This window comes from Aphelocoma coerulescens, chromosome 1 (assembly GCF_041296385.1).
Source record: "Aphelocoma coerulescens isolate FSJ_1873_10779 chromosome 1, UR_Acoe_1.0, whole genome shotgun sequence".
Taxonomy (NCBI): Eukaryota; Metazoa; Chordata; class Aves; order Passeriformes; family Corvidae; genus Aphelocoma; species Aphelocoma coerulescens.
In genome coordinates this window covers 1,355,596-1,371,740 of record NC_091013.1, presented here as the reverse complement: position 1 = coordinate 1,371,740, position 16,145 = coordinate 1,355,596, and the positions used below count along the sequence as shown (strand labels likewise).

Sequence of the window (16,145 nt, the reverse complement as noted above, 5' to 3'; positions counted from 1 at the left end):
GCAGGGAAGCCAAAGGAAAGGATCCAAAACCAACTCCAATCCCTAACTGGTCTCTGCTGGAGCCAGTGGCTGGGAATATGCACCTGTCCAAAAAAGGAGAGGTCTCTGCTGGAAAGCTGAAACTCTGGAATTCCAAGGACAAGTGTGGAAAGCCAAGAGGGTGGTTTGGATTTCAGCTTGGCTATCATCTGGAAGTGGCAGCCTTGGAACAATTCTGAGGAGATCAGGCTCTGGAAACTCCCTTTAAGGATGTGGCCCACATGGAATAAATCAATTCCAGCCAATTGGATTGGCCAGAACAGTGGCAAAATCCCATAATAACAACACTTTATCACGGCAGGAAAGGATACACGAAAAACAGGGAGAGAAAAACATCACAGTAGCAAAATGTGAAGTTCCAGACAGTAAAACTCTGTGGAAGGAGAATTAGGGAATAATGCTTCCTATACAATTGTTGGGAATTCTTTTCCTGTCAGTAACAACGAGCAAACACACAAAGAAACGTAAAGGAGGCCGAGTGGAGCCCCCAACATTCACCCCCCAGACTCACCATTTTATAGGATTTCATAGGATTTTTACCCCTATAACCAAATGCCTCAAAGTTCTCACAGTATCTGCCCCACCAGTCTCCAACCATTTGGGTTTGCAGACTCCAGAGCTTTTCCCAATGAATTCTTGGACCAAGTGTAGCAAGCTGGAACCCTCTACCAGCATTTGCCTCTCCAAATTTCCCATCCTGGATTCCTGGGCTCTGCAGGGCATGGATTGAGCACTCCTGAGCCCTGTGGGGGCCTGCAAAAGACACCCCAAAACTGCAACTCCCCCCTTTGTTCCTGTAACCACCTGGGGAAGCAGCAGCAGCTCCGTGGGATTCCATGAGGAGAGGGGTGGCACTAAACCCCGAAGGAATTGTTTGGGATTGTTGGCACAGCAGTGTCACATCCTCAAGGGCTACAGCTGAGAACTGTCAGCCCTGAGGCTGCCCAAGGCAGGGACATCAGGAGCATGGAATGGGTTGGATTGGGAGGACTTAAAGATCCCATCCCACCCCTGCCATGGCAGGGACACCTTCCACTGTCCCAGGCTGCTCCAAGCCCCAATGTCCAGCCTGGCCTTGGGCACTGCCAGGGATCCAGGGGCAGCCCCAGCTGCTCTGGGCACCCTGTGCCAGGGCCTGCCCACCCTCCCAGGGAACAATTCCTGCCCAATCTCCCATCCAGCCCTGCCCTCCTCCAGTTTCAGGCCATTCCCCTTCGTCTTGTCTCCAAGCCCTTGGGAATGGGATGTCCTGGCCCTCCTCATTTTCTGGGTTTCGGGCAGCCAAGTGTGGAAGAGCTGCTGAGAAATGCACGACCACTGTCCAAAACCTGCTGCAGACGAAGCAAGTCCAACATGTGCCTCCAGATCCTTGAAATGACCTTCACTCCTTGTGGAATGGCTGGACACAGATCACCAGCCCTTTCCCATCATTTGAGGCTGGACACAGAGGCTGCAGTGCCTGTTTCTGCTGGCACAGTCACAGCCAGGGCTCACTGGCACCCAAATAAATTAGGGAATAAAGAATACCGGGAAGCAGGCACAGACACATTGTCCCAGCTGGACACGTCCTGACCCTGCTGGAAGCAATGGCAAAGGAAAGGTGATCCCTCTTCCCGAGAGCCAAGCCATGCAAACACAATAGGAACAGCCATGGAAGAGCAGCCCAGCAGGGAATTCATCTCCAGCCTCCCATCCAAAGGCCTGGACCTGGAATAACACTGGTTTCACTCCGGTGCCTTCACAGCTGCACGTGGGAAGCCTCCACAAGAGCTATGCCCATCCTGGCACGGCTCCTTGTGAAGGAAAATCATCCCTGGGTGGGCTGAACAGAAGGAAGATGAAACAAAACCATTTTCACACATTCCTGAGGACCGAGTTTGTGCTCAGCCTCTCAGTGCCGGGCTGGTTTTTGCCGTCCTGCCGCTGCAGCTCCAGGAAGGCAGCGCTGTTGATGATCACAAAGGTGTCCTTGCTCTCAGTTCCAGGCAGCTCCCCCTGGCTCCGGGGCGGGCCCAGCTTCCCAGAGTACAGATAATCCATGTAGTTCTCGGGCTTGCTGGAAACGATGTTGCTGAGCATCATGACAAAGAGAAGGAAGCCAAAGAAGCCGACAATGATGAGGATGTAAAACGAGGCCATGATCTCCTCCTGCAGCTCCAGGGCAGGGTTGCTGTAGTTGTTGAACCGAAGGGCTTTTTTCTGTTCCACGAACATGTGCAGTAAATTGGGCAGCAGCGAGCTGCTGTTGGTGCGGTTGCTCAAAGCCATCGCAGCTTCCACTCCAGATGCCCAATCTAAACAAAACAAAGCAAAAAAGAACCGATTAGCTGAGCCCAGGGCCTTCACAGCATTCCCTGTCCTCCACTCTGGGGATTCCTGCACTTGGAATGTCCAGCTGGAAGAGCCCCAGGTCAGAGCTCACCTGAGCTGCAGCTCCTCAGAGGGACAGCTCCGATCTCTGCTCCTGGGACAGGGACAGCAGCCAGGGAGCGGCTGGAGCTGGGCCAGGGCAGGCTCAGGCTGGAGAGCAGGGAAAGGTTCTTCCCCCAGAGGCTGCTGGGCACTGCCCAGGCTCCCCAGGGAATGGGCACGGCCCCGAGGCTGCCAGAGCTCCAGGAGCGTTTGGGCAGCGCTGCCAGGGATGCCCAGGCTGGGATTGCTGGGGAGTCTGGGCAGGGCCAGGGGTGGGACTGGGTGATCCCTGTGGGTCCCTTCCAGCCCAGGATATTCCAGGATTCCATCCTCCAGCTGCACACCAGACAGACAGAGATCCACAGTGGAAGCCAGAGGCAAGTTAGGGCAGGAATTCAGAGAATCCAAAGCTGTGCTGTCTGCATGGAACACGGGCACACACAGCTCCCCCAGGCTGGTTTTCTTCTGCTGGTGATGCAGCATCGAAGTCAGAACTTGGGAATAACACTGCCAGTTCCGGGGATTATCTCAATGGAAACGGGATGAAAGGTAACATTACCAAGAGCAGAGGAAATCAATACTGGTATTGTCACAGATCCATGGAATGGTTTGGGCTGGGAGGGACCTCAAAGCCCATCCAGTGCCACCCCTGCCATGGGCAGGGACACCTTCCACTGTCCCAGGCTGCTCCAAGCCCCAATGTCCAGCCTGGCCTTGGGCACTGCCAGGGATCCAGGGGCAGCCACAGCTGCTCTGGGCAAACCATTGCCTTTAAGCAAACCTCAAAATCCTGCCATTCTGAAAAATCTAAAGATGAGAATATTTTTGCTTTGTCTCCCAATCCCACACCCAAAAATAAGCTTTGGACAGCAACCATTTTCCAATTTTGACAGAAATCCATGGATCATTTTTAGCTCTCTGAAAGGCCTTTGAGAAGAATGTGATAATCTTAGAAAAGCTTTGTGCCAATCTGCCCATGAGGGCTGGAAACAGAGGCCAAGAGTTTCATCCCAAACATGCAATTTTTGCTAACTTAAATCATTCCCTTTCCTGGAGGGGAGGCCCTGGCACAGGGTGCCCAGAGCAGCTGGGGCTGCCCCTGGATCCCTGGCAGTGTCCAAGGCCAGGCTGGACATTGGGGCTTGGAGCAGCCTGGGACAGTGGGAGGTGTCCCTGCCATGGCAGGGGTGGCACTGGGTGGGCTTTGAGGTCCCTTCCAGCCCAAACCATTCCATGATTCCTTGTTGCAGTTTTCCTTGGTTTTCAGCCTGTTTTGGTTAACCAGTGTAGCTCATCTGTTCCAAAGGGTCTTTAAAAATGAGGGAACAGCCTCACCTGCTGCAGCCAGAGCTCAGTAAAACACCTGAGGGGTTGGCTCTGCCTTAAATCTCCTACAAGAACCTATTTAAAAAGTGAGTTTAAAAATTTTAAAAGTGGATGTTAAAAAGTGGGTTACAAAAGTGGGTTTACATTTAAACTTAAAATTAATGTGAATAAGAGTTTTTTTAAAAACCTAAAAAAATATGGAGACTAAAGAGCAGATCTTCCTGCCAGTGTCCCCTGAGATATCTGGATGGTTGTCCTTGGAAAAGAGAGCACCTGACCCCCAGGTCAGACCAGCTGCCGTCCCCGCCTGGCAGCTTCCTTCCCTTTCTCATCCTTCTGGCAGGAATTGTTTTATCCTCCCTCCTCGTGCCTGGCGCGGGGATGCTCGGCACTCCTGACTCAGGGAATGGAGGCATTTCCTCCCTGCTGCCCTGGGATGAGCCCATCCCCAGACCCCTGGAGTGCCCCCCGGCTGGCTGGGATGGCCTGAACATCCTGGATGATTAAGGATGGCCATTCCCGGGGAGGTCTCCTCTCCTTGCACCCATTCCCTGTTAATGGGCGTGTTTATCCTGCAGGGCTCTGACTGCTCCGCCTGGAATCTGGCAATGCCCAAATAACCACGGCGGGGCTGTGGGAGTCCAGTGTGGAGTCTGGGGGATCCAGGGGCCGAGGGTTGTGGAGATTTACAGGCAAAACACAGGAGCTGGGGATGTTCCAGGGGAATCCAAGGAATTCCAGCAGCTCTGGGTGTGTGGGATCACGCTGCTCAGGTGGAGCTTTGAGCTAAACGGGATTTTTTTTGTCTATAAAGGAGAACAGAAAGGCAAAATCCCTTCCAGATTCCAAGTACAGCCCCCATGGATTGTAAAACTTTTCCCTCTGCCCCAGCCCAATCTGGCTACTTAAAATTAGTGAGTCATTTGGAAGGGACCTTAAAGATAACACCATTCCCACCCCTGCCATGGCAGGGACACCTCCCACTGTCCCAGGCTGCTCCAAGCCCCAATGTCCAGCCTGGCCTTGGGCACTGCCAGGGATCCAGGGGCAGCCCCAGCTGCTCTGGGCACCCTGTGCCAGGGCCTGCCCACCCTGCCAGGGAACAATTCCTGCCCAATCTCCCATCCATCCCTGCCCTCTGGCATTGGGAGCCGTTCCCCTTCTCCCGTCCCCACATGCTTCTGTAAATATTCCCTCCTCAGGGATTTGTCTGCACTGGAAATCCAGGATCCCAGCTCTGCTCAGGAGTGAAACCTGTCTAGGTTCCCCTGTGGGAGGGCACAGCACGAAGAACGGGGTTTATTCCTTGGCCGAACCCCAGGTGAAGGTTTTATCCTGGAAAAGATTGTCTGCAAATCCATGGGTTTTCCTATAAGATTTTCTCAGCTGTTGCCCCAAACCCACCTTTCCTCTCTCTGCCCTCCAGGCTGTTCTGCTGCACGGGATTTATGGGCGGTGCCGAGAGAAGCACAGGGCACCAAAACCCAGGAGTAAAGCCCCGCTCCTTCCTCCTCTTGCTGGGTGGAATTCCAAACTCCCTGCAGTCCTACCTCAACAAAACCCCAACAACCCCTCGCTCTGCCCAGCCCCAAACCACCCCTACCCCAAATTATCTTTATTTGCTGGCAGATAAAGCTGAGACTGAGCTCTGGATGCTCCCATCCGTGTTTTTTATGGACACTGCCCACCACTGCCTGCGATAGTGGAAGGTGTCCCTGCCCCTGGCAGGAGTGGGAATGGGATCATCCTGAAGGTTCCTTCCAACCCAAACCTTCTGGAATTCTGTGGATTCCCCAACTCCTGGAGTGGGGCTGATCCGGGAACAAGGTGTACGAATTTTGGGGGCTTTAAAATTGAATAGAAAAGGCCAGAATTTTGACTTTCAGGCACTCAGACTTTGCTTTCTAAGGAAATCAATGTTTTCTGCTCAGTGAACTGTTGGACAGGCACTTCAGATCCCGATATTAAAAAAAAGTCAATATTAAAAAAAGTCCTGATATTAAAAAAAAGTCCCGATATAAAAAAAACCTCAACATAAAAAACCAGCTTCAATATATTAAAAAATCTCAATATATAGAAAAACCACCTCAATATATCAAAAAAAAATCTCAATATATCAAAAAAAAATCTCAATATATCAAAAAAAAATCTCAATATATCAAAAAAACACCCCTCAATTTATTTAAAAACCACCTCAATATATTTTAAAAAACACCTCAATATATATATAAAGAATCTCAATATATTAAAAAATCTCAATATATTAAAAAACCCTCAATATAAAAAAATCCCACCTTAATATAAAAAAAAATCCCAATATATATAAAAAAACCGCTGAATATTAAAAAACTCAATATAAAAAAATACCAATATAAAGAATCCCAATATATTAAAAAAACTCAATATATAAAAAAACCTGACTATATAAAAAACCTCAATATGAAAAAAATATCTATTAAAAATATATAAATAAACATTATAAAATATATATATTTTAAAATATCTATATATTAAAAAAACCCTCAATATATCAAAAAACCCCTCAATATATCAAAAAAAACCTCAATATATCAAAAAAAACCTCAATATATCAAAAAAAACCCTCTATATATATAAAAAAAACCCCTCTATATATATATAAAAAAAAACCAATATAAAGGAACTCAGTATATTAAAAAAACTCAATATATAAAAATACAGATAAAATATATTTTCTTAAAAATATCAATATATTTTTAAATCCCAATATATATTTTTAAAAATCTCAATATATAAAAATAAATCTTAATATATTTAAAAAAATTCAATATATAAAAAAAATCCCAATATATAAAAATAAATCCCAATATATTTTAAAAATAAATCCCAATATATTTTAAAAATAAATCCCAATATATTTTAAAAACCCTCAATATATTTAAAAAAAATAAAATCTCAGCAAGTGTGGCGGTCACTGAGCCGTGTCCCACTTAACTCCATCAACCTCCCGTCCACCCAGAAGACATTTGGGAGGGGAAAACACATTGAAGTTTCCCGTCACAGTTTTCCTTCCCATGCCAAAGACCACAGGAAAACAACAGGAGAGAGCCCAAATCCCAGAAAAGAGCGAGAGCCTGAGGGAAATGGCACCAGGAGCAGCACGGGACCTTCAGCGGGGACAATTCGCAGCCACTGAGTGGCAGAACCTGAGCTTTCACCCCAAAATGAGCCAAAATAAAGAAGTTTAGGGTAGGAGCTGCCTCTAGACACAGCTAAGGAAGGATCTGTGGCTGCTCTTGGGCAGCTCCAGGTGCCCAGGGAAGAGGAAACAGGTTGAGTATCAATAAATTGTGTTATTTGTCCGTGTGCCAGTCACAGACAGTGCTGGGAGAGCCTGGGATCACAGAAATCAGCTTGGGAAAAGTCTCCGGGATCATCAGATCCAACCTTTGAGCCATCCCCACCGTGCCGATGGAAGGGACTGGGATGTCCCATCAGCTCTGTGCTGCTCCTTTTCCCCATTGTTGTATTAAACAGGTCAAAAATCCGATTTTTTTCCCTTTTTTTTCTATGACTGGGCTCAGCCCCTTTCCCCTCGTCCTCTCTCCACAGCCTAAGGATTGGCGTGACCCTTTTTGTGTGGGGGCAGAGGCGTGGCCCACACAAACACTGCAGGGGTAGATTGGACAGGAGGCAGAAATCCAGCCCTGGGATGGAATTCCCAGATCCCTGGCAGTGCCCAAGGCCAGGCTGGACATTGGGGCTGGGAGCAGCCTGGACAGTGGGAAGTGTCCCTGGATGAGTTTTAAGGTCCCTTCCACCCCAACCCATTCCACAACCACCATCTCCTGCTTCATAAATAGGAATGAATCCATGCACTCTGGGAGGTTTGCATAAATTCCTGCTCCCCCCATACACACAAACACATTAAGACACATTAAGACACATTAAGACACATTAAGACACATTAAGACACATTAAGACACATTAAGACACATTAAGACACGGCTACAGGTCTATTCTATAGGCCTAATACCATATTTAGCTAATTTTAAAAAAATATTACTGATAACCAGAATGTTAAACAGAGCTGACTTTCGGGGGGAGGGGAAATCCAATATATGCACCCCAAATGAATGAAAAGTTGAAATTAACAATTAAAGCAGCGCTCGGTATCATTAATAGAAGGAATTGCTGCCTCTGGGAGAGCACCCGTGAGTTGTTTTACCTGCCCAGGGCTCCTCACCTGCAGCGCCCGCTCAGTCCCGGAGCAGCTCCTGTTCCCCCCCGGCCGCTCGGCTCCGGCTGCTCCAGGGATTTAACTATTTAAGGGGCAGAGCGGAGGAGTGGCCTCGCTGCTGCTGGGGATAATCACGGCAGGGAGTGTCCGGGCAGGCGGGGACAGGATACCGAAACCTGGGAGGTTCCCGCTCCAGGGGCTCCGGGGAAAGGGGCAAAAGGGGGAGGGTAACACGGGTGAGGACTCAGGTGTGTCAGTGGTGAGGAAAATAAACGAGGAAAGTTGTTCTGGGAGGGTGTTTGGTGTTGGATGAGAGAGGAGGTGGTGGGCCTGGGGGGATTATTGGTTATTGGTTATAAGCTCCCATTAATTTTAATTATTTTTAAACTCAGGGGCTGTCGGGAGTGTCCTGGTTCCTCCTCAGTGCTTTTGGATGCAGCTCGTGTCCCACCAGAGGAACCATGGAATAGATTGGGGTGGGAAGGAGCCATCGGGACCATCCAGCCCAGCTCCCTTCCCTGCCCAGACCCCCAGGAATGTCCCCTGTCCCCCTGGGAGGGACGAGGCTGCACAGCTGTCCCTGCTCAGGGCACACCTCCACCCCCTGCTTCACCCTTCTGGAGAAAGGATGGGGAAAGAAAGTCGCCAGGAATAGGAAAGAGGATGCTGGATGAGGCAACCTCGGTATCTGAGCTGCCATCTTCCTGCCCCAACCCCTTCCAGCCTGTTCTGCCAGCTGGGCAGGGGTGTTTGAACCCGCTCAGACACGGCCAAACAGCCGCAGTTCCACCCCTTCCCAGCCAAATCCCCTCCAGGAGCAACACAAAACACCGGCCAGCCCTTGCAACATCCCTGATTTAACTGGGATCTGGAGCACAGACGGCTCCTGGCGCGAGGCTCCTCTGTGCAAGCAGCCCAGCTGAGGGAGGATGAGAGTTCAGCTGATTTTTCCTGGGAAGCAGGAGGGAGAGCTGGGCCCCACGGCAGCCAGGAGCCCCTGGGAAGCAGCAGCAGCCGTTAATTTGTGGTCAGACACATTCCTAAATCTGCCTGTGGGACTCAGCTCATTTTTTCCCCGTGTCCAATCTCCTCTGGAGAACACACAGAGCTTTAAAAGTCTCAGCAGCTTGTGAGTGAGCTCCACCTTTGGCTAACAAATGCAGAAGTGGAAAGAAAATCAGAAGCAGGAGCTACTGCTTGGAGGAGAGCAGATCTGAGAGCTCCCAGGGGGAAGGAGAGACCTGGGAAACTCCCTCATTCCTGTAAAACATCGCTGCTGCCAGGCCAAGGGAGCTGTGTACAGCCAAATCCCAGATTTTGGGGCAAAATGTGGTGCTGAGAGGTTTAAAGCCACCATTCCCAAGAGCCAAACCCACATGGAAAATCCACCTGGTTTCATTGGATCCCAGAATCACCAGGGCTGGAAGAGCCCTCCAGGCTCACCCAGTGCCAGCCCAGCAGCAGCAGCAGCACCCCAAAGCCTGTCCCCAAGGGCCACATCCAGACTCCTCCTGAGCACTCCCAGAGACAGTGACTGCACCACTCCCTGGGCAGCTCATCCCAAGGCCTCACCACTCTGGCAGGGAAAAATTGTTTCCAATCTCCACCCTGAGCCTCCCCTGGTGCCATTTGAGGCCATTTCCTCTCCTCCTTTCCCTTGGGACACGGCAGCAGAGCCCGACCCCCCCTCACTGCCCCTCCTGGCAGGGACTTGTGGGGAGCACTGAGGTCCCCCCTGAGCCTCCTCTGCTCCAGCCTGAGCCCCTTTCCCAGCTCCCTCAGCCGCTCCTGGGGCTCCAGCCCCTTCCCAGCTCCCTTCCCTGCCCTGGACATGCTCCAGCCCCTCAATGTCCTCTCTGAAGTGAGAGTTTCAGACTCTTCCCTGGATTTGATGGTTCTTTTTCCTTGGAAACCAAGTCCAGTGGAAATGTAGAAAGATAAACGTGGATAGCAATCCCTCGGGAGTGATGACCCCTGGATCAGCTGCACCGTGTGGGGGGACAAGCGATTTTGGGGGGTTTGTTTCATTGCCAGGGACTCTGAAGGAATTTTCCTGATTCTCTGGGAGAGACAGGGAGTCCATAATCCAACCTGCCCTGGAGAGCAGCTGGATCGCTAATTAATGACCGTGATTAGCATCAGCCTCTAACTGGTGACGGGAAAAGTGCAGGAGGATGGACTCCCCCCAGTCATTCCCAGGAAAAAGGTGCAGGATTCCTCCTTGCCCTCAGCAGGGAAGCACAGCAGGGATCCCACACCCTCCAGCAGGGATCCCCCATCTTCCAGAGGGGCATCCAGCTGCCATTCCCAGGGCTGAGAAGGAAGGAGCTGGGGTGGGGTAAGATTTCCAGAGGGAGGGTGGGAATTCCGGGAGTGTGGATGGAGAGGGACACACAGACACAGCCACGTCCCCATAGCAATTCCCAGTGACCCCTGCTCAAAGGTGTCCCCCTCCCTCCTCCAGCCACAGCCCTGCAGTCTGGGCTTTTGAAAAGGGATGAGGGAATGGGTTTGGAGCAGGAATACCAGGGTCATAAGGAATAAACCTGGCTGTTCTTTCCAATGCTGGCAAATAAACTGGAAAGTTTCCATCAGTTTTATAGGATACAGACTAGGGCACAGCTGAGGATTTATCCCCTTATTCCTGAAATTTCATTTTTGAAAAAGACTAGGCAAGGAAACAATCAAGCAAGGCTATTTTAGTCCTATTTTTGCCCAAATGTTGGATTTCAGAGCACCAAAACCCTGGCTGGGGTTTAGGAGCTGGTGGGAATTGACTTGATCTCTGTGTCCCCTCTTCCAGGATACCTGGAAGCACAGGCAGGACATGACCAAACACCTTTAAAATCCCACGTGCTGGAATGAGGCAGGAGTGAGGATTCATGGAGCCACGGAAGCGCCCGGACAAGCCCGGATGAGCTCCAGCCTCGAGCATTTCCCAGCCCCACTTTCCTCCCAGCTTGTTTTCCATGCTGCCAGCCCCGGGACATAGAAGGTGGATCGTGTCTCCAAGTGACATTTCCTGTTGAGCCAGGGCTGCTGGCCCGGAGGAAGTGGGATGCAGGAATGTCTGGATGTGACACTGCTCACGTGAGGAGCCCTCACCGGTCATTGGTCATCGGTCACCGGGGACAGCGGCCTCAGGGCCTCGGCCACAGGTGGATCCCTGCACGTTATCCCTGTGACTCCTCCCAAAAAATCTGGGTCATGCTCTCCTGGCAGGTGTTTGCTGCAGGAATGAACCATTCCCAAGGCTGGGATGCTGAGGGATGCCCCTTCCCCAACATTCCTCCTGTTCCTCCTCCTCCAAAGTGTCTTGGAGGCAGAAGCCTTAAGGATCAGCCCATTCCCATGGGCAGGGACACCTTTCCCTATGCCAGGTTGCTCCAAACCCCATCCAAGCTGCCCTTGGACACTTCCAGGGGGATATTTTGAGGCTGCAGAGAGTTAGGCAAGAGCTGAGGGAGATTTGTTAGAGCCAGGAGATATTTTGCACAGAAAATCCCTTCCCAAGACCCTGCCTGGGCAGGGGGAGGATCTGCCCCATCCTTCTCCTGCTCTCAGTGGTGGCTGAGCCATCTTGGCTTCCCAGGTTGGACAGGGCTTGGAGCACCCTGGGATCGTGGGAGCTGTCCCTGCCCATGGCAGCAGGGTTGGAAATAAAGGATCTTTAAGGTCCCTTCCAACACAAAGCATTCCAGGATTCTGTGGATGGTCCCACAGCAGGTCAGACCAACTCATGGATCCCATTCCCAGTTTTCTGGTCCCCAGGCCTGGCTCTCTGTGACCTGTTTGTCTCTCCACCCTCAGTGTAGGTGTGAGGAAAAGCTCTGAATCCTCTGGGATTTATACAAAACATTCCCTCAGCCCGATCCTGCTCCAGGGCTCAGTGGGAACAGCTTGGTCCTGGCACAGCTCAGGGCTCTCTTCACTCCTTCTTAGCTGCATTTTCCTGCAGGAGCCTTGTATATTCTCAATATTTCTCCTCAGCAGTACAGGAGAACTCTGAAAACTCCTTGCACATCCCGTGAAAGAAAAGAGCTGTGTGAGCCAGAGGGTACAAGAGATGTTATTGGACATTGTACAGTGAGGGATTTGGATGATAGAAGTCCCAGGCAGTTCAGTTTGTTTCTTTCTTCCTCTTTTCCCAGCTTTTCCAGCATTTTTTTCCCAGCATGATTGGCTCTGAATGCACTCAGCTTCCTCCCCACTCCACTGGGAGACCTCCACAGCTTTTGCTGCTCTCCTGCCATTCTCAGACTCTCCCTTTGCCACAGAATTCCATTCTGGCTGCTGCTGTGACCCCACATCACCGGGAGGCTGCCAGGACCTGTCCTGTCCCGCAGAACGTGCTCCAGCCTGCGCCTCATCCCTGCCCATCCCTGATCCCTGATCCCCGCCACGTGCGGGATCTGCGCAGCCGCAGCCGCGCCAGGGCCTGGCTCGGAGCCACATCTGGGTCCTGCCACTCGTGACTCAGCCCTGGCAGCAAAACTCTGGATATCACCCTTTAATTGTGCCTGGGGAGCAAACAGGGAAAAAAAAAAAATAAATCCCCATTTCTGTGGCCCCGTGTTCTCGTTTTGGGCTCGGCTCCAGGCACGCGAGCGCAGCGGTGTCACCGCCAGGACAGAACGAAGGCAGCTGCCACTCCCATCCTGTGCTTCACATCCTGTTTCCACCACAGGCTGCCCATTACAGAGCCCTTGGCCAAGCCAGCGTCACGTTGGGACAGCAAAGGCAGCAGGGGTGGCTGCTGGTGGCACCAGGGCCCGAGCGGTGCCATCCCCGCAGGAGCACGAGAGCTGAGCAGGGAAATGAACATTAGAGACTGGCCCAGCCTGATAAACACTGGAAATATCCATGCAACTTCTCAAAGACCTTTTCCCTCCTGGGTTTCACTCCTGATCACACCCCTGATCACACTCTGATCAGGATCAGAGGAAGTGGAAGAGGAGGGCACAGAGCTGGAAAAGTGGTGTTTGCTGCCCTGTCACCACAGCTGGGACAGAGGTGCAGCTCTGGTGATGTGTTGGCCCTTCGGGGCATCATTTCTGCTCTGGTGAACTCCTCAAAATCGACCTGGAGTTCCCAAAATCACCACAGAATCCCAGAATGTTTGAGCTGCACCTTAAAGACCATCTCATCCCACGCCCTCCACAGGCAGTTGGGCATTTCTAAATCCGTAGGGATTGGGAACAGCTTGATGGGATCTGCCCAAAAAGTCCCAAAAATGGAAGCGGGAGGCGTCAGCAGAGCAGGAATATTTGGGATCTGGGGAAGGATCTGGCTACAGCCACACACGGTGGCCCCAGGCCAGGCCTGGGATGGGTTGTCCCCTGTTGTCTCTGACACTGGAATTCCTGGGTTCTTCTTCCTCCTCTCCTGAAGATTCCCAGGTAAAATGGGTTTATCTGAGCCACCTGCACTGGGATTTAATGGCTTTCCCCAGAGCAGGCACTGATGCAACTGGTGACCAACTGGGCCCTACTGGTGTGGTCCCTGCAGGAGGTACAGGCTCATCCTCCTCCTTGAATGGGAAATTTAATGGAATAAACCCACAAATACATCTGATAAACACAGCAGGTTGGGACAGCTCTTTTCTTCTTTTTGAAAATTCCACAATTCTCTGCAAATCCCTAAAAAATGCCTGTGGATAAATAAAGAGGAGAAGCTGGAGCAGGGAGTGCACTGCCTTCCTTGGTTCCCACTGGAGGAACTTCAGGAGGGAAGAGGAAACCTGCCCAGAGCTGGAGAAAGGAAAGATCCTTCAGAGTTCCTGGTGATTTCTCCATTTCAGTGACTTCTGGGAGCGGAAATGAAGAGCAAAATGCCCATGGAAAAATCCAGGAGAGGATTTAATGTGCACAGGTCGGGTTAAATAATTTGGTATTAAATAAAGGCTCTGTTTCTATTGCCTGTGTTGTGCACTGGGGTTTGGATCAGCATCAAATCATGGAATATCCTGAGCTGGAAGTGACCCACAGGATCATTGATCCAAGCCCTGGCCCTGCACAATCCCCAGCAATCCCAGCCTGGGCATCCCTGGCAGCGCTGTCCAAACGCTCCTGGAGCTCTGGCATGAACCACTTTGTTTCTCATCTACTTAATTTATTCAAAATGCCTTTTGTTCTGTCACAATCCTTTCTCCAGGTCAGGATTTGGATGGAAAGGCAGCTGGGCTGGTGGTAAAGAGAGGGATCTTCCTTTTTTGGAGGGAAAGCCAAAAACAGAAGGGGAACAGAGGGTGGATTTTGGGTATCAGCCCTGCCCTGGGTAAATCCCAGAGGGTCCCTGAGTGGTGTCCGTGCTGCTTTTCCTATTCCTGCACCACAGCTTTTGTACATTAAGGTGAAAAAATAAAAATCTGGGGAGGATTTGATGTTTTATCCCTCAGGGTCCGATCCAGCCCCGAGTCCCTGGGAATGGGGCTGAGGGGGGGGGACATTCCAGAGGTGGAATGAGAAGGAACTGCCTGCAGGTGCAGGGTTGGTGTGAGATTCTTGTTTGCACCCTTTTCCCAGCTCCCTTTGGCATTGTTGGGTGGGAAGCAGAAAATAAAGCCTTGAGAAAATCCTGCCAGGACAAAAAGTCCTGGAAGTCCCTAAACCTGCCTGGATAAAGAGCACAGGCTGGAGGTTCATGTGCACAACAGCTGCTGAATCAATGCTCCCCTGACAAATCCCTGCTGCCACTGGAGCTGCAGGTCACAAGGAAAAAGGAAATTGAGCTCAGGAGTTGGGAACAATGGGAGAGATCCTCCTGATAGGGCCCCTTGGGCTGGGGAGAGGGGGCAGCTCCTGGGGCTGCAGGCCAGGGGTGGTGTTTGCAGGGAACCTGGAGAAGGATGAGCATGGAAGTGGTGGGAGGCAGAGGAGGCACAGCTAGTGGGGCTGTACCAAAGGAGCATTCCCTGGACAAAAGCTTGGGATCAATCCCTGATCCTCAGGGTTAAATCACAGAATCCCAGGCTGGCCTGGGTTGGGAGGGACCTTAAAGCCCATCCAGTGCCACCCCTGCCATGGCAGGGACACCTCCCACTGTGCCAGGCTGCTCCAAGCCCCAATGTCCAGCCTGGCCTTGGGCACTGCCAGGGATCCAGGGGCAGCCCCAGCTGCTCTGGGCACCCTGTGCCAGGGCCTGCCCACCCTCCCAGGGAACAATTCCTGCCCAATCTCCCATCCAGCCCTGCCCTCTGGCACTGGGAAGCCATTCCCTGGCTCCTGGCCCTCCAGCCCTTGGCAATTGTCTCTCTCCAGCTTTCCTGCAGCTCCTTCAGGCCCTGCAAGGCCACCCTGAGCTCACCCCAAAGCTTCTCCTCTCCAGGCTGAACAATCCCAGCTCTGGCAGCCTTTCCTCCCAGCAGAGCTGCTCCATCCCTCTGCTCATCCTGGAGCCTCCTCTGGCCTCTCTCCAGCAGCTCCACGTCCTCCCTGTGCTGGGCCCCAGGGCTGGGGCAGCTCTGCAGGTGGGCTCTCACCTGGGCACAGGGGCACAGGGGCACCATCCCAATCCATTTCCTGATTCCCATGCTGGGGCTCAGCCCAGGGCACGGGGGGCTGTGGACTGGGGCAGCTCCAGCTCTCCCAGAGCTGCTCCTTCTGCTCATCCCAGCCTGGATTGATCCCAGGGCTTGCCCTGACTCAAGTGCAGCACTTGGCCTTGTTAAACCTCAGGAGATTCCCACGGGGCACTTCTGGAGCTTGTCCAGCTCCCTCTGGATGGTGCCTGAGGGCAGCTCCTGCCCCATTCCCAGTGACCTCCCACAGCCTCCTGTGCCAGGGTTTGTGCTGCTCCCTGCAGCCATTGCTTGAGAAAGGCTCCGTGGAGGTTCCACATGCCCAGCTGATGGCTCCAGCTGGATCAGGAGATTGGGGAGTGAGTTTGGGGCAGTGATAACAACGTGTAAAACCGAAACAGGATGCCAGAGAAATATTACATAAGATAACAGCAGTTATCAGCTGTAAAGAATGTTCTGCTCACTTCTGATTGCTCCTATCTTCTATTTTTATCAGTTTCCTCCTGCTTGTCTCTGAACAAGTTTCCAGGTTTAGCAGGTCTAACCCAGCCAGCTGCAAATAAAGATAGCACTGATAACTCCAAATGACACAGGGAAACTCGCTCCAGACTCACACAGCCTTGGACTGGG

At 51.7% G+C, this 16,145-nt stretch overlaps 1 protein-coding gene across 1 annotated transcript; it reads right to left on the bottom strand.

Moving 5' to 3' along the window:
• Window positions 1-1,157: 1,157 nt before the first annotated feature.
• On the bottom strand, window positions 1,158-8,042 carry SMIM34 (small integral membrane protein 34). Its single transcript, XM_069008441.1, has 2 exons — window positions 8,003-8,042; window positions 1,158-2,333 (listed from the first exon to the last, which is right to left on the bottom strand). Exon 2 carries the CDS (start codon window positions 2,305-2,307, stop codon window positions 1,894-1,896), a length of 414 nt encoding a protein of 137 aa, XP_068864542.1. The 5' UTR covers window positions 2,308-2,333; window positions 8,003-8,042; the 3' UTR covers window positions 1,158-1,893.
• Between the last annotated feature and the right edge of the window lie 8,103 nt (window positions 8,043-16,145).

What these genes read in the sequence shown, in the direction of transcription:
- SMIM34 (XM_069008441.1), bottom strand. Translation starts at nt 2,307, where the DNA reads ATGGCTTTGAGCAACCGCACCAACAGCAGCTCGCTGCTGCCCAATTTA.